We start from the raw sequence: 17848 nt of genomic DNA, 5'->3' as shown, positions 1-17848 counted from the left end.
GAACGACAATCCGTGGGAAATCTCCACACGCATGCACGAGGAGAGTTTTCCAAATGGGTGTTTTCTTTTCATGCAGAAGTGCAACTTTGGCGGGGATTCCACAGCTACGTGTTAGCGTTGTACCTACCCCTTGGAAGAGTGTTTTCTTTTTTTCATCATTTCTCCATATTACACCCCACCAGTTGTTATTGTCTATATGTGCACATTTGAGTACCTCCGCCCGCCATGACATTTTTCCAACCGATCCAAACGGCACCGTTGTTTTTTGTGGCCTTAAAATTGGGCCCTCTCATATATTCACATCTGGGGAGGGAGAAAAGAGTAAATTCGCTGGCAACGTATAAAACGGTACGTACTTACAGGAACTTTTTGGAACCCCCCACGACTACTCAGTTGTGTCTTCTCTGTGGAGAGCACGTCACATCCGTTTGGGTTCCCTTGGGGAGACCTATTCATATATATATGTATCTTTTTTTTAGCATATTCGCCACTATTACGTGGATTGTGCGGGGTTAAAAAAGGACATGTCGAAAGATCAGCAGGAGTGAGAAGACTCCCTTACTGCGGACGCGATGAGAGTCCGTTCTTTTTCGCTCCCGTGGTGGTTATACTAGCCGCTTCCATCTCATCGTAATGCGGACGGGGAGGAGCTAATCAGTTTGCCATAAAAATATATCACCTTTGCAGAGATGGCCATGGTAAGGCGCCTATCACGCCGAGTTACCGTCTCGCTTTGACCCCTTTTCTATTTTGTCCATCTGGCCAACTCTGTATCTCCTCATTTGTTAGCCCTTTCGAAAAATCGAACTCGAAACGTCCCATGTGGCATTTTTTCCCCAATGGGCGACAAATAACCGAACTGTGATTGTTTATCCTTTTTTTTGTATTACCTTATTGGGGGGATGTTGCTTTTTTTTTTCCTTTTTTTTTGACGTCCCTCTTCACCCTTTGGCGAAAAAGATAGGGATGCCCTTAGCACTGACTGGTCGGTGGGTCAATTTTTGCGTCCACAAAAAAAGGAAAAAAAAATGAAAGCATGAAGAATGGCAGGCATAATAATTACGGCGCAAGCGTGGCCCATTTTAACAGTTCATCGCTTTAAGCGAAGATGACAACGGGGCCCCGGTTCCCATTTTTTTATCATTCGCCGCGAAGGAAAAAAATATAAAAAAAAAAGGGGCGAAGCATATAAATACTTGATGACCTGCACAAAAAAAAAAAAAAAAAAAAAATATGTGGCAAAAAAAAAAAGAAGAGAAACCCCCCAAAGGGGTAGAAGAGAAGAGAATAGTGTAGGAGCTGTTCAAAGCCTTTGCGGCAATTCCTAAGTTGTCCTTTTTTCCTCCTTCCAATTTTCTCATTTTCTTCCCGCGCCAGGATGACACTTCCCCATTTACTGATGAACCATGAGCGGGGTACCCCAATTATAGGGAAGCAATATGATGGAGATTTGCTCAATGGGCACGTGGTAAAATGCTACAACCTTCCGGCACATATATGCGGAGAAGGGATTCTTTATTACCTCCTGGACGTAGAAAAAAACGCCGGGTTTGAAATTAAGAAGGTGCTCAGACCGGTGAAGGAAGAAACGAATCTGTATCCATGGAAAGTCATCTGTAATGAGCAGTTTGCGTCATTCCTCCTTCAGAAGGAGAAAATCCAAATATATGACGATTCAAAAAGGAATAACAGAATTTTGGTGAGACTACCCCGTGGGAAGGACACAAACGGAGGGGAAGCATCTACTGAAGGTGAAGTGGACAGGGGGGGGGACGCCCCAAAAAAGGAAGATACGAAAGGGAGTATCTTTCGTTTTATCAATCCTCGAAAGAACGAAGTGGATGGAGGGGACAGTGCAGGGGACCCCTCCTGTTATAGCAACCATGTCGTTTCATCGTCTCAAAATTATGATTCAAATGAAGTAAAAAAAATGAATGAAGGTATCTTTGACGCGGATTCCATTACCATTGGTGAGGCAGCTCCACGTGGAGATTGCTCACACGGAATTCTCCTTCACGAATTTGAAAGGGACCCCAATCAAACTGGTAACGGCGTCGAGTACTGTTTATATGAGGAGCCCCCTGGTGGGGATGATGGTAACCGTAGTGATGACAGTGATGGTGACCTTTCAAATGATGAGGACAGTAACTGGTTTGGCAGCGAGTCCAGCTTTGCGATGGATGGAGAGGACCCATACGAAGTGGAGAAGGACCACGCGGAAGAAGGAGAAAAGTATGAAGAGTCCTATCGAAGCAGTAATTACATAAATGTAAAGCAAGAAAAGGGTGAAAAATATTACCAAGGGAAGGATTCTTTCAAATACATTGGGAATAGAAATAGTTCCAACACGTCTGACACGAAAAGTGGAAGCGAATTGAAGAGCTTAGTTAGTTCCTCCCGAAATGACGACACGAGTGTGCGGAATGAGGAGGAAGGCATTATCACCACCAGCGGTCCAAGTAGTAACAGACACGGGAGTATTGTTCTGTCCGATTGGGCGAAAACTCCCCACGGAGGAACCACGCAGGAAAATAAAAATAACCTCATAACAGACCAAATGGATGAGCATACCAGACGAAGCAGGAAAAAAAACCCACCCTGTGATGCAATCGAAGGTATAATAAGTGAACAGAAGGAACTTTTTAAAAAAATAAAAAGGAGGAAAAAAATGAAAAGAAGAGGTATCGAGAAAATTAACATTTACTTTTGTCCAGGTAGTATAGACGAAATGGTTAGGGAAATCCGGGAGGAAGACGCAGGGGTGAGTGTACCAACGGTGGTAGATTTCCCACTGGAGGAGAAAAGGCAATTCCTTTTGGATGTCTATGGGTGGAGCATGGAGGATCATCACCATCAGGAGGAACACTTCCATGGAGGTGGTAGTAAAATAAAGTTGAAAATGGAAAAGCAGAATGAGGAGGAAGAGGAGCAAATAAAGAAAGAGACAAAAATAGAGGAGGATCCACGTGACCCAAATTGTCACAACCGAAGGGAACGACCAAACAGGGAGGAAACATCCAAGATGGAGCGGCCCATTCGTGAGGATCCCTCCCATAATGACCTCCACGAAGATCGCACAAGTCAAATCAGTCTGAGGAGCATGGAAAGGCGCCCAGAGGGAAGCGATTCGAAACGAGGCGGATCGACTATATGGCCTAGCCACCTAGGATGGAAAGAAATCTCAGAAGAAATAAAGAGCAAGTTATGCGTTGTCATAAAAAACAAACCAGCCGAGTGGAGCGATTACGATTTGAGGAAATTCATAGAATCCCAATTTGCAGGCAGCAATCACGTCCCCGTTTTTGAGGATATATTTTTGACGAAGAGTTGCCCCACCATAGCTACTGTTGCTTTTAAGAATGAAAAATTGAGGGAACATTTTTTGAAGTGCCAAAAGTTTAAGTTACCCTCTTCGTTCAGGCGATATGCAGACGATGGCAACCGCGGGGGTGGCAATCGTGGAGGTGGAAAAGCAACGGCCTGCTACCACTACAACGGTAGGTACTCCAATTTTATAACCCTGCAGGAATATATAGTATCTCATAATGCAGGCCGTACTAATAATGCAAAGAAAAAGCCAAACCAGAGAAAGGATGGAAGTGGTTATACCTTCCGGGAAAAATATAAGGCGAAGCATTCCGAGGCTGCCCCTGCCCGAATGGGGGAATCTACAAACGATGACTCTTCCAGGAGCGGTAGGTACCAAAGTCGAAAAAAGAAATATGCTACGGACATGCGATCACGTAGCAGACACGACAGCATGAACCGCCAGTATGATGGAAGTGAGACTAACAAGAGGACGAATCAGTACGGAAAGCATGACTACCATGTGAGGAGTTAAAGGCAGTCCACACGGCAAATGCGGGGAAAGGCGTTGCACCGTGGCACTGTGTTTGTTTTGACAGGAACGTTGTCCACCCGAATGTTGCGATGCTGCATGAGTTTATTGTCTTATACTTTCACTTACTATTTTTTTTTTTTTTGCCCCTTTCTCATTTCGTTTGGAAAAAACTTACCTTTACGTTTGTAGCTTCCGTTTGGCCCCTTTTGTGTGTCGTGTTAGCTGTGCGGTATTTTGCATCAGTTGCGTTGGCAACTCGGGGAGGTGACTTCCACTTTCTCCAAACGTTCGACTGCTGAGTGGAGTACCAGAATGCCAACTTTCTAACATATAAGCGCTTGTGGGTGTTTTCCCCTCTGTCGGTCCACTTAAAACGTCCGTGCGGTGTGTGCCTGTACTCATCCTGCTCAATTAAAGGTCCTTCCCCAGACAGTGGCGTTTGTGCCTGTATGTATCACTCATCAATTGATAATCATCCCGTCTCAGTGGTTATTTCTTTGGGAGAGCGAGTTCCCGCTTAAGGATTTCTTTTCCCGTCTTTCCTCTTTTGTGTATTTCACGCGTGGGAGTTTTTTTTCCCCCAAAAAAATTTGGTGTACATACAGACCATAATGATACAGGTGAGTTTATCCCGTTGTGTTGCCTCTCACTCGTCGCGATGGAGAAGAGTTACTCTCAGTTATCCTCCGTTATCTTATAATTTTCCCTGCATGGATAAAACCCTAGAAGCTACAAATGTATAGTGTGAGTTTTTTTTAGTCCCCACGAAGTATAACTTCAAATGAGGAGTATCTGCTGTCATCACTTCGGTGGGAGGATTAAAACGAGTAGTTTGAGCTCCCACTCTTGGCGAAAATCTTGCTTTGTGTTTATTCGACTGTCTGAATTGTATTCACTTCGGTCTGTGTGGCTGGGATTTGTCCTGATTTTTTGTTCACCTCCACATATATTTGTACTTTCACTTGCGTGGGACCACCACAGGGATATCGTCCCATTCAAGGATTACGACACACAATTATATATACAGCCTACAACTGTTTTCGTTTCTTCCCTCCCCAATGAAGAGGACCACTGTGATTGCATCCCTCTGCATGTACCTACTGCTGGGGAGTTCACTCCTTTGCCTCTGCGGAAAGGTGAAGAAAAACAAACAAGTTAGAAACATGCTAAAGTCACTAACCGAGAGGGTAGACACAGATGATGGAGAAAACGAATATGCCAGACTGACCCAAACACCAGTTGTAAAAATGAACTTATCTAAGGTAAAGTTCAAGACGAGCTTACAGAATGTACTTGTGGAACCATACACAGAAAGGGTTAAAGATTTTGTAGCGAAAACGAATTACGAAATAAAGATGGAAAGGGCACTGTTAGATGAAATAAAAAACGCTAATCAGAACATGGACCGAATTGGTGATATCCTTTCTGCACGAGAAGGGAAGCAAAGGAAAACTCGTGATAATCATATCCTTATCAGTAGGTATTTCCGCTACTTAAAAGATAAGGACGAAGATTTTGGGTTAAGTTTTTTTCCTGTGTACAAGACGTTTAAATCGAATAGTTCCCATTTTGGTGACAATTTGAGCAGTTCTTTATACCCACATGAGTTGCTAGAAATGGGTTCCATGTCAAGTGAAAGTTTTTTAAAAAATTCATCTAAGCGGATTTCCTTCCCAGAAAGGGGGGACTCCTAAGGTGAGACTGTCCAGGGTGGGGTGATCGCTTCTTTTTTTTTTTTTCTACCCATTGGCGATGCAGCTACACGCAGGAGGGGTGTCCTCCTTTGAGATATGTCACTATAAACACATATGATGATACACCGTTGCACTTCTATCCGTGCGAGGTCAAAAAGGGGGAAAAAGTATTTTGTGAAGACCTTGCTGCGTCCTCTTTGGTGTAGAGTTCCATTTTACTCTTAATTCTCCCAAGAGGGGAGGGGATATGCTAGCCCGGCGTGCATGCGTGGCCATGTGGACGTACCCTCCTGCATGTGTGCAGATCGGCAAGCTCTACACGCGAACGTTTCTTCGCTTTAAAAGATGTGTAACTTTTAACAGGGCGTATCAGCTCCAAAATGAGCTGTATAGCATGAGCAAATGGGGAACGCTCGGAAAAGTGACCGTTAAAGAATTGGTCCCTTTGTCCCTTCTCCTGGGTGTGTCAAGGAAAATGCTAAACTAAGACTTGCCGTGGGGGCGGCAATTCTTTGAAAATCTTTCGTCACTTTAATTTGCGCAAGTGTGTACACCTTATGAGCGAGGAGAGGTGGGAAACCGGAATGAACAGCACAGTTTGTTTAGCGATTCCTGGCTAGCTTTTTTTTTTTTTTTTTTTTTTTTTTTTTTTTTTTCTGAACTGTTCATAATATTTCGGTGCCATTTTACCAAATTGGTCCCCTTTTTGGGAAAAGTTACCTGAACAGGGGTAGAAAAAAAAAAATATATATATATATCGAAATAGTGAACGGTTGAAACTTACATTCCAAATGGTACATTTTGGCCTCTCCTAAAATCAGGTGTACGGCGCCGTTTGGGTTATTTTTCCCATTTGAGTCGTACATACCACGCTAGGGGAGAAAGAAAGAAGGAGGAGACTTTACATGATCATGCCGGCTAATTTACTATGCACATATGTACACATGCACTACGCACGTTCATCCTCTTACGCCGGCTCACGTATCGCAGGAGCGATGTAGCGCGAAGGGGTTCCTAAACAAGGCATGTATAAGAAGGGACCCGTCCAGGGGTGAAAAGGGAAAAGAACGCAACACAGTGTAGTACAGCGCGGTGCAACATTGTGGCCCCCCACCCCCTCTCAGCTGCGCAAAAATGCAGAGAGAAGGAGGAATCCTGGGGGCGCGTGGGAAATATGCTTTTTTTAGGCCTATGCGCGATTTTTTTTGTTTTTTCCCCACAAGGTGGCGGCGCAGCAAAGGTGGTAGGGCACCGTGGTAGGACACCACATGTAGTGTCTCCCCCCCGTGGAAATCTCACGTTTATACCTAGCATGAACGGATGGAAGGTCAAACCGAGTAGACGAAGCAAAGTGGACGTGTTGATAAACTCGCCTGCACAAATAAAACTTTCCGAAGTTGAGGATGATCGAGACAGGAGTGGTAAATTCTGTGTTATCGAAATATGTGGGAAAGCCCGATGGGTGGAGGAGGGAAGGTACTATGACGTATTCAGAATAAAGCAAGAAGAAAATAAAAGCATTTACCTGAACAGAGTGTTTTTTTATAGTACGATGGAAGGGAAGCTGCTCTTCGGCACACCCTTTTTAGACAACGTAAGAATCAAGGCAACAGTTATGAAGCATTTTCGAGGAAATAAAATTTACCGATTGAAATTTAAGCCGAAGAAAAATTACAAAAGGTTTTATGGACACAGACAAGAAATGAGCAGAATTTACATAAACAAATTTGAAATAAATAATAACCTCATGGATAGGGAACAAAGGAAGTATAACTTTTTTAGAGACGATTCGATCTACTACGTCTTGAATCGTATTCACAACATGGTTAGGCCCAGCTTGGAATTGAAGCATTTAAAAAAACACTTTATGGATTATTTGAACAAATTTTGTAGCCTCAAGTTTGAAACATTTTACAAACACAGGGGTAATTACAAAAGGGAGAAAATGCTTCGGAATATTTTGAAAACAAAAAAGCTCAGCAAACGGCCAGAAGTGCAGGAAGAGGTAAGGAAGATCGAAGAGGAAAAGGAGAGTAGGCGTCTGAATAAGTATGATCCCCTTGCTGACTTCGACCCGGTGGCCAATGAGTGTTTCATACGGGAGCACTTCTACGTGTGATTCGCATTTCGGCAGGGTGAGAAGAAAACAAAAGTGGAGAAAAATGACTTGGCGTGGCACAGGGGAAGAAACACTCCACGTGTGTATTCGCAGAAACGTGTACATACAGCTCATTGTCGCGGATTTCCGCCACCTCTCCTTTTTTTGTCCACTTTGTACATGTGTACGGGGGGGCTAACGAACGGGTCTATTTTCCCTGTAGAGGAACCCCTCTGGAATTTACCCTATTGGTTGTCCCCCCCTTAAACTAATCCATGTTTAACTTGCGCGTTTGCTCCTTCTTAGGGAAGGGACGCTCAAAATAAAGCAGCTTCGTAATTTTATAAATCAGGGGTATGGTAACATTTTTCAAATTTTTAATGTCATAGAATTTTAAGGCTCTTCTAAATTTTTGGTTCCTCACAAAGAGGTTAATGAGTGACTGGTCATCGAGGTGCATATGCTCTTCTTTTAAAAGACCCAATTTTAAGGACAACGATCTGAGGGCTACGCTTTCCTCAGACATGTGATTCGCTTCTGCTTCGATTTCTTTCGTTTTTTTTATATTAAAGTCAGTTGACAGTGCTGTATGTGTTTTTTCCCTGGATGAGCTTTTTCCTGTTGGAAGTTTTTTCCCCTTTTCCGTTTTGTACACCCCACCGTTTGGTATGCCCCTTTGACGGTTTTCCTCTTCTCCATTTGTTGCGTCCACCACATCGTTGACGCCTCCGTCTGACAGATCGATAGGAGTTTTTTCCTCCCCCTCTCTTGTGTTGTAAAAATCTTGAATCAGCTCATCCGGGTGTTCCTTCACATATTTATAATTCTGAATGAGGAAGTCTATTTCCTTGTTGGCATTTTTGTTTTTATATTTTTCCTCGCAGAGTAATTTCTCCACGTAACTTCCTCCCGTTAATTTGTCCTCCTGTCCATGTAGGAAGAGCAGATCCATTTGTTTGTCCAGATTTAGAAGATCTTTTTTCTTCTTTTCCTCGTGGGGGTCATTCTTATCATCACTTGGTATGTCGTCAGTAGACTTACCCAACAAATCCTGCTCATTTAAAATGACGTCTTCATCATTTTCCGCATCGACTGCTTCCAAGTCGTGGAAGTTTCTCATTTTTCTCTTCCTCTTGTAGTATCCCAGCACCTGCACATGTGGGGGGAGGGTAAAGGAATCAATCAAGCAAGCAAGAAAATGGTGAAGTGGCACATGGATAGGAATGTTCTCCAATTTGGAGAATATACCCCTTCTGATACAAATAAATGGCATGCAAAATAAAGCGAAGAGGAATATTATTTGGTTCAGTTTGGATAAACTCGTTCGTTCCTCACCTCGTAGGATGCGTGCCTGTATGGCTTCAGTTCGTCGCGCTCATCCTCAACGTTGCTCTTTCCGTTTTTATTTTCCTCCTCCTTTTCTTTCACGTCTGGAGGGGCTATTCCCTCCTTGTCGCCCTGCTTCACAATTTTGCTAACTCTTAGGAAGGGTTTCCTTGACGGGTCCTCCACAAGCCCCTTCGCAGGGCTGCATGGCTGATCACCTCCACGGGGGAACTCCTCACCACCTGCATCAGCACTGCCCCCCCTTTCGCACTCTTCCATCTTCTTCCTTTGCATCAACCTTGCCAGTTCCTTCCTTCTGAACAGATTCCCAATGTTTATAGCCTTGTTCACAATATCGTCTACGTTTATTTCTCCCTCAGTAGAGGAGTTTGCACCCTGGTTTGAGTCCCCTTTGTCCATCTGGATTGCACCACTTGGTTGACGCGTGTCTCCGTTGTGTAGGCAGTTCACCGGGTGCACCTGGTCCCTCCAGTTGGTTGATCTTTCGTCGGTTCTCTTCCCCACGGGCGTCTTCTCGCTTATCACGTTTTCTTCTGGGGGGTGTAAATCAGGGACGCACTTCTGTGTGTGTTTCTTTCCATGCGCTTGTTTATTCGGTCGATTCTGCAGCTCGTTCGTCGGATAATCCTGCTGGTTTTGCTCCTTCTGCTCATCCACGAAGGTGCTCAAGTAACTTTCGAGATCATCCTCCAGGGGGGCTTCACTCAGTTTGGCTTGCTGCGTGTTGGATGCGGGGGGAGTATCTGCCCCCGTGGATGTGCTTCCCTGTTGGGTGGTTTCTTCCTTGATGGGGTCTGCGAGGTTATCTCCGTTGAGAGGCCTGTTAGTGGGACCTCCTCCAATGGGCCCACTTGCAGCTGGACCACTTCCAGTAGGACCATTTCCCGCCGAACCGCTTACAACTGCACCACCGTATGTGGCGCCCAAAAAGTCCCTCTCGCTGGTCACGTCAAACTGCTGCGTGTCGAGCAGCTTATGATATTCGCTAAACTCCTGAACCCCCTTATCCACTATATTGTTTCTAAATTCGTCTTCATCATAAATATCGAACCCGTCTAAGGGAACCTGATCTCTGTCCCCAAAGTAGTAGTACATTTTTTCATTCCACGTTTTTATATCATCCCCAAAAAGCTTGGATGCTTCCTCTATGCATTTCTCTTCATCCTTGGGGAGGGTCATGCTTAGGTTTTGGCTGAAGATGTACTTTAGTTCTTTTTTCACGTTAAAAAAGGAGCGTTCGTTGTCTGAGTCATCTCCTTGTTCGTTGTCAATACTTTGCTCATCACTGTTTTGGATACCCTCCCCTGCGTCCTCCCTCCCGTGGGTGAAATTATCCGCGAATTTGTCACCGTCGCCGTAGCCTTCGCGATCCGCCCGATTAGGGAGGTCCTCCTCCACTTGTTCATCATCCCGAAAGATATTTCTCTTTTTAAGTTTTTTTTTTTTTTTCTTTCTCGTTTATGTAGTGAAGATCTGTGGGTTTGAGTTTCCCCCGGGCGCGGTGGGGGTACTGTCCTGGGGTTTCCACGTCATCCGCATCGTCGTTGTCGTCTTCTTCATCATCTTCCTCCAAGTACCTGGCCCAGTTGGGCTGTTCCCCCCCCGTAGAATCCTTCCTCTCACCAACTCCATCATGTGTAGCGCTTTCCCTTTTGTTTGGATCACCCGTTAGGACTTGGTTCCACCGCTGTAGCATCTCGCGTGAGTCTTCACGGGATGTGCTGCTTAACTGTTCACCTCGATTCGCTTTCACGTCAGTTTTCTTCTTCCCCTCAGTTAGTACACTTTCCTTAATTTTGCTAATGTTATCCTTCAGGTACATGAGTGTTTGTTTGTTTCCGTCTACGATACTGTCGTCCCGTTTGTTCCTTACTTTCTGGGTTGCACGTTCATGCCAAAGACGGAAAAAATCATCTGAATCGTCTTCCATGGGGATGGTTTGGTCCTCCCAACCATCGGTGTTCCTGTCAGTGGAGCACTTATCCATGGGTTCATCCAAGTTGTGCAAATCGTTGTTAAACAATTTCCTCAAATTTTCGTCGATCATTTGGGTCGATCCGGATGGGGATTCCTCCCCGTGGTGATTTCCATCTTCATCCGTCATGTGTGTGTTGGAAGAACCCTCCCTGTATCTCTCAATTTCATCCTTTAATGCTTTATTCTGCTTTTTCAAGGATTCCAGACTGAACTTTTCGTCTGCTTGTTCATCGTCTGGGTTGGGGAGTGCACCAATTTCCCGTAAAAACTGCTCATTGTCTGCATGCTGCTCGAGCATATCTTCGTAGTTAGTGTTCGGTGAGGTAAGTTCATTGTAACGGAGCATGAAATGAGTGAACTGGCTTTTCTTCAGATGAGAAACTTTCTTCAATTCATCTAGTTGTTCTTTCTTGTCGAACAAATTATGTATGTTTTTTTTTTTCTGTTTTTTCAGTTCGTTATATTTTTTTAGGTAATTAATCATGTGGTAGTTATGCGTGACATAGGAAGGACATGGCATGTATTTGTTTTGCTCCTTCACGGTTTCTTGTTGAGTTAGAACACGCAGACATGCTTCCTCCTCCTGGCTATACATGGTAACTTCGATTCTGTTACTCAGTACATCTACTTTTCTAACTTTTAAATTTTTTAGATAATCTCCAATGGATATTCTTTTCTTCTTGACATCTTTAACTAATGACATGGGGTCCTTATTGTAGTGACCCAAATTGAGGAAGGCCAATGTCTTGCACCCGATGTCTATGTAGGCTCCCTCTTCGTTTATGTGTTGCACCACTCCACTTACCGTGTCTTCTATCTTGTAGTGGGTAATTTTTTTTTTCCTCTTGGATGGACTTTCCTCTTTGATGTACATGAGGTCTTCCTCCTCCTCATTGGTTCGGAAGTCCACGCCGAGTTTTTTCTTCACCTCTTCGGGGGGGCTAACAATGGGGTTACCAGCGGGGTTACCAGCGGGGTTAGCGTCGTTACCATTGTTTACGGTTGGAAGATTCGTCTGGTTAGAGACCAGCTCTTCGGAGGGGTCTTCTAAGGGTTCCACCACGGATTCTTCTCTCACTTCGCCCGGAGAGTCCTCTTTCGGGTCTGCCGTATCGTCCGTTGTCGAGTCTGCCCCCTCCCCAGTGCGCCCCCGCAAAAACCCTGCGTCTCTCAATTTCTGCAAACTCCGACGCAGGGCCTTAATTTCTTCCTCATTGTCCGTAACCTGAATGATCCCATTCTTCTTATGGATGTAACATATGACCACATCGATGTGTTTTCCCACCTGGTACTTTTTTCCCAGTTGTGCCTTGTCTTCAAAGTAGCGTTTAATGTAGAGGTGTGCAAAGTTAATGGCGTTTATGTCTACCTTAATGAGGTGGTTCTCTACCTGGACAACCTTTCCTCGCACCTGGTCCCCTAGCTTGAAAAAATCAACCGGCAATTTATACTTGCGTTGACACACCCTTGTTCTACTCATTATCTCATGGTCTCTTTTCATTTTTTCTTTAATTTTTTCATACAGATCGTATTTCCATCTTTTTAGGAGTAGATTTTTTTTTGGCAATTTTTGTACATACGTAACGGAGTATTTTTTATTTTTTTTTTTTCTTTCTTCATTCATTTCGTTTTCTTCGTTGGTTAACGTGGCAAAGTATTCGAACAGGTCGTTTCCGCTTATGTGTATGGCGTTTTTTTTTTTTTTTTTTTTCCTTCCCAGGTTTGTCCAAATTCCCTCTCTGCCTCCTCGGGGGGATAAGCGTGGGCGGTTCGCGATGAAGGTATACTTCGTCACTGTTTCGCCTTTTGCTGGTAAGAAGCAAAGAGTGAGCGCCGTTACCGCGACTTTCATTTTTTGCCCCCGGTGTGGAGCGCCGCACGGGAGGGGGGGCCTCCTCTGGTTGCTCCTATGACGGCCGTTTGGATGACGATTGGATTACGTCTGAAGGTATAACTCCCTCTCCTGCTGTTCCACCTACCTACATACATACACACACACCTACGCTGTGACATTACCGGATGGGAGATAACCCAACCGGGGGATCTATTTCGTAGGTAGCCACGTCACAACGGTGAGGTAGATCCCCCTGAATACATTTACCCGCTGGACGGTTCGCTCATGTGTGTTGTGTGTGTTGTTCACCCGTCGATGTTCCCTCGATCAAATTGTTCTTCACTTCGTGACCCCGCTTAGATGCATTCTCATGGAAAAGTTATACGCCGAGTAGATCTTCCCTTCATTGAAGAGGGGTGGCGTGCCTCTTCTTAAAGGGTGCATTCTATGTGTACGAACTGGGGAAGTACAAACTGTTCCTCAGTGGTCACATGCAGCTATACCACTTGGTCGTTCATAATTCTGCGTGGCCTTCTTCTGAAGAGAATATGCTCAAGGGTACTTCTTAAATGGGGAGGGGAAGGAAGCACATTTTGAGGGCTTCCCCCAAAAGTACCTGAAATTGTTGCTGCACTTGTGCCTTCCACGTTTATCGGGCGTAGGGGTATCGTAAAAGCGACGCGAAGAGGGTACCAAGTGCTGCCATTTATTCTAACCACAAGTGTTATGTAAAAAGATTCACTGCATTTGTCGCGCTTCCCTTTTGTGATGCCAACCCGCTTGGGGGACTTCTGAAGAATGGGAACACAAAAGGATGATCTTGCGTGCGGAGGTGCCTACGAAAAAAGTGGGCGAGAAAGCGCATTGGAGGACAAATTTGGATGGATAAAAGGGGGCACTTGTTGCCTCCACATCTCCGTTAGCGTCCTCGAATGGTGACGTGCAAAAAGGTGACTTAGCACAGAAGGGAAAAGACGCTTTCTCGCTTACTTGACGGCATAACTGAGTCGATCCATCCCAAAAAAAAAATTTTCACCCATAAAAATTAAGATGAGCGCCCCTTCAATCCTTTCATCCTTTTTTCGGTTTGAAGAAACGCGAAAGAATTCGGTTTATATTGTATTGTAGGTATAGTATACCGATAATTACGAGGAGGACGCCAAGGGAGAAGAACACAGCGTTGGTGGACTGGATCACGGATTCTTCCTCGCGCATTATTATAGTAGTGAGGCTACTAAGGAAGACTATGTTGGACATAATGAGGGGAATGACGGAAGTGACGCTAAATTTAGACAACGAGACGTTTAGGAATAACAACTGATTGCATAAGCAAAAGAGAGTGAGCATGATGAGTACGTATGCAAAAGGGTGTGTGAACATGTGAAGTTTTTCTCTTGAAAAAATTCCTATGATTTGCTCGGAGAAAATATTTACGAACCCTCCTGACATGCCACACAATGTGCAGCAGCATATTCTGTATAAGATTTCTGGGTGCCTGATTTTGCTCGACTTGTCGACCGACGGGTAGATGGATGCGATGAGGGACAGGTAATGCAGCTGGACGGGGTCGTTTCGTCCTCGGCTGTTACTACGTGCGTTTTGACCGGTTGGTTCGGTTGGGCCACTTGGGCTAGTTATTCCCTCGTTGATGGCAAGGCTACTACCGACGCTTACCTTCCCTGGGCTACCCCTTTCACGCGTGGGAGAATAAACCATCAGTGAGAAGGGCTCTCCATCTTTCCAATTTTCAGACGAATTAATTGTATCATGACGTTTAAGGACATTTATTGGAGAGAAGGGTTCACTACCTGCGATTGAACTGGGGTGATTCGATTGGGGATTCAGTTCGGGGAGGTCCTCCACTGTGGGACCATTCTGTTTATGGCCATTTGTGTAACGGAGGAAACTTTTTTCTTTCACCCTGCCTTTTTTTTGGAAATTTTTTTCAATCATTTTGATACGTCTGTTGGGTGATAGTAGTAAGCTTTTTTTTCTTCTTTTATGAGTAGATGTAGATTCTGCATCGTCACTTGGTGTGGGTTCTATCATCGGTTCTAGGTTGGAACAGCTCGGTGTGTGGCTTCCGCTTTGGTAATTTAGGTTATTTTCACTTTTGTCACTCGGGTGTGGGGTGGTTTCACTGCAGTAGAGGTCGTCTTGTAATTCGACCCGTTCTGAACATTTTATATCTAGCATATCTGCGTTTCCTCCGTTAGCGGGGGGATACTTTCCCTGTAGGATTGGCTGAACATTTTCCTTCCGCGCATCCCATGAGTGATTCTTTTTGCGAAATTGAGGTGGGTGTCTTCTTTTCTCCGTCTTACTTGACTTGAAATTGATCTTTTTAATCTTCTCAGTTGGATGTTTTGGAAATGTGTGGTTGGCAGGTAGACGCGGTAGGGGGTCACCGGGTCTGTAATTAATGAGTGCGTTTCTTCGGCCGACAGTGGTTGTCTTTTCCCCCAGACTGGAAGTTATTATTCCATCGTTAGAGCGATGTGCAAAGTTGTCCCCCTCGGTTGATGTGTCCATAAATCTTTCCTTCCTAGTTGGACTATTCGCGTAGGTGTTTCCCTTATCGGAGCTGCTCATGAGGGATATTAGATCATCTGTTCCCTTCAAGGGGTATTCCAACGATCTCTGCTTAGGGTGTCCCCATTTGCCATTTTCAAAGGAAGTTGCTCCTCCCGATAATTTCGCACGAGTGTCATTTGTGTCATTTTTAAGAAGCGAGATTTCACATGAATATGTGCATGTATTTTCAACAAATTTATTCATGTATAAAAGTTGTTCACTTTTAGAAGAAGCATTTTTTATATCCTTGAAAAGAAAGGGAAGCAAGCAAACGACCAAAAGAGTAACAATGATGGTGAAGGTGAGGACAAGATAAATGATGACCTTTGTCTGACTATACAAGCTAGCTAAATCGTTCATACTATGTATGTCCACTTTTTTTTCCGAAAAAATTATTATCAAGGCAATACCACAAATTAGGAAAAAGGATCCCATGTACTGATGCAACTTGGTTTTTATTTTCAACGAAATGTTTGTAATGATTAAATTCCACAAAATGTGTACTCCTGCGAAAGGTGCAACCAATGCAGCGGAGGTGAAATACAACGAACAGATGGTGAGTATTGGGTCTATGACTACACTGAGTAGGGTTCCAAACAACCACATAGTCATTTGGGACATGTGTTTTTTTTGCGTGTTTTCTTTGATATAGCTGTCATGGACGAATTTGTCTCCTAGTGCCCCAAGGAAAGAGCCAACAAAGCAAATGGCAATTCCGATCAGTGTGGTGTCCATTTAGGGATGTATATAGGGGGGGGAGTTTTCACGCGTAAGAAAGGTATGTGGGACAATACGTTTGCACACAGTGTGTACATGTTAGTATACACTCCTTTTGTAGAGAAACATCTGTACATGGGATACGAGTAACCAATGGAAGAGATGTCTACCCAGCATGTTGTTTTCTGGAAAGTGTAAAAATATATATATATATATAAGTTCAAACGTGCGAATGAAAAGTAGCTTATCCGAAAGGGCCAATGTTACATATTTGCACACACGAAAAAAGTGATCTACACATAAAGTGCACGAAAAAAAAAAAAAAAAAAAAAAAAGGAACATTTTGCGTAGGTCTTTTCGTACAAAAAAAGAACGGTGTTGTGATTGTACTTTGTGATTTTTAAAGGAACATAAGGTTCATTTGGTGGAACGAAAATAGGGAAGCATGATTCACCGGTGAGAGCAACGTTGTGGTGGAAGTTGTCCATTCGGCAATACAATAAAGTTCAAACCTTTTTCGTATATTTTGCATAGTAATTATGAGGATACCTCCGAAAGGCAGATTTTAATTTGAAGGGGGGCGAAGAATGTATACTCCCTGCGCTCTGCCCTTCCATGACTGCTAATGAGATTACCAGTAGGGGGACATTCAAGAAATGTTCCGTCAAGAGAACGAACATGATCTAAGTAGTTGCAAAGGTGTTGATCCCACTAGACAGAAGAGGGTCTGTCAAGAAATGCATCTTTTCCTGTAAAGAATTCTTGCGTGTGCATGTAATCCACTTCATTTGGAGGAACCTTTCTCTTAACGTGAAATTTTATAATTTTTAAAACTCGCTGAGGAGTCAACCTTTGTTGAGGTAAAGCGCGCACAACAGCTGTGCATGCTGACGTGAAACCGTGCAGGAACAGCTTACTCGAAGGGAAAGCCCAATACAAGAACGTGCGTCACGTATTAAAGCAGCGCGACGTAGGGCCTTCCAAATTGTATTGGTTGCTTTATGGCGGGCGAAATAGCGGTTGGGCTGACATTCTACTTTGTGTGAACTGTAACTGCCAAGTTGATGTCTTTACGGGGAGGGAGTCTCTCCGAGGGGGTATTCATTTGCACGAAAAATGGAACGGAGCAATTCCCCCCACTATTTGTTTCTCCCATGCGTTGTCTTCACTTTTTGACATTATGGAATGGTCCCCCTTGGAATGATTGAGAAGTGGTAGGAGAGGAAGACACGCCCGAGTGTTCATCTGCAAGCGAAAATGTGAAAATGGAAAAACATAAACATGTAATCATGTAATAGCGAACAACGTAATAACGTAATAGAGAACACACAGAACAGAGGGAACACATTTTCACCTGACCCGTTCATATTCTTTTTGGCAAAGGGTAACCCCCTTTCGAAGGGGGCAAAAGACAATTAGGCAAAAAGAAAGCTCACGTGTAAGAGCTTTAGGGAAGGAAAAGGGAGGGGAAGACGAATGGATAAACGAATTTATGAAGAAAAAAAAAAAAGGACTACAAAATGTGCGAAGAAGAGAAAGGCTTAAATTTTCCTTTTCGTTTTTGGCTAGTTCGATTTTTTTTTTTTTTTTTCTGGCTAGCCAATTCAAGTAGGTGTAAAGCAGAACATGTTTCATTCACACTGCCCAAATGGAGGGTCATACATAAGGTGTTGCACATGTGTACATTTGTGCAGAGTGGTTTCCTCGCTAGTTGCCACTTAAACGATTTGGAAAAAAACAATTACGTGAAGGGCAAGATGACAAAA

The 17848-nt window shown here is 44.0% G+C and overlaps 6 protein-coding genes across 6 annotated transcripts; 3 read left to right on the top strand and 3 right to left on the bottom strand.

Moving 5' to 3' along the window:
- Positions 1-1378: 1378 nt before the first annotated feature.
- On the top strand, positions 1379-3841 carry PCOAH_00010270 (Uncharacterized protein; the record flags this gene model as incomplete). The annotated part of the gene is made up of 1 exon (XM_020057836.1): positions 1379-3841. The coding sequence occupies one exon, from the start codon at positions 1379-1381 to the stop codon at positions 3839-3841; it is 2463 nt and encodes an 820-aa protein (XP_019913516.1).
- A 1058-nt stretch (positions 3842-4899) lies between these two features.
- Positions 4900-5535, top strand: PCOAH_00010260 (Uncharacterized protein; the record flags this gene model as incomplete). Its single annotated transcript, XM_020057835.1, has 1 exon — positions 4900-5535. The coding sequence occupies one exon, from the start codon at positions 4900-4902 to the stop codon at positions 5533-5535; it is 636 nt and encodes a 211-aa protein (XP_019913551.1).
- A 428-nt stretch (positions 5536-5963) lies between these two features.
- On the bottom strand, positions 5964-6407 carry PCOAH_00010250 (hypothetical protein; the record flags this gene model as incomplete). Its single annotated transcript, XM_020057834.1, has 3 exons — positions 5964-6089; positions 6226-6255; positions 6363-6407. Coding segments are annotated over 3 exons (201 nt in total), but the record flags the coding sequence as incomplete, so codon positions are not given.
- Positions 6408-6847: 440 nt separating this feature from the next.
- Positions 6848-7654, top strand: PCOAH_00010240 (Ribosomal protein L21; the record flags this gene model as incomplete). The annotated part of the gene is made up of 1 exon (XM_020057833.1): positions 6848-7654. One exon carries the CDS (start codon positions 6848-6850, stop codon positions 7652-7654), a length of 807 nt encoding a protein of 268 aa, XP_019913482.1.
- A 247-nt stretch (positions 7655-7901) lies between these two features.
- Positions 7902-12809, bottom strand: PCOAH_00010230 (Uncharacterized protein; the record flags this gene model as incomplete). Its single annotated transcript, XM_020057832.1, has 3 exons — positions 7902-8783; positions 8969-10433; positions 10492-12809. The coding sequence occupies 3 exons, from the start codon at positions 12807-12809 to the stop codon at positions 7902-7904; spliced, it is 4665 nt and encodes a 1554-aa protein (XP_019913361.1).
- A 1053-nt stretch (positions 12810-13862) lies between these two features.
- PCOAH_00010220 (Uncharacterized protein) lies at positions 13863-16100 on the bottom strand (the record flags this gene model as incomplete). Its single annotated transcript, XM_020057831.1, has 1 exon — positions 13863-16100. One exon carries the CDS (start codon positions 16098-16100, stop codon positions 13863-13865), a length of 2238 nt encoding a protein of 745 aa, XP_019913398.1.
- Between the last annotated feature and the right edge of the window lie 1748 nt (positions 16101-17848).

This window comes from Plasmodium coatneyi, chromosome 5 (assembly GCF_001680005.1).
Source record: "Plasmodium coatneyi strain Hackeri chromosome 5, complete sequence".
In the NCBI taxonomy this organism is placed as follows: domain Eukaryota; phylum Apicomplexa; class Aconoidasida; order Haemosporida; family Plasmodiidae; genus Plasmodium; species Plasmodium coatneyi.
The sequence above is the reverse complement of the archived record's forward strand: the minus strand, read 5'-3'. Positions and strand labels throughout refer to the sequence as shown.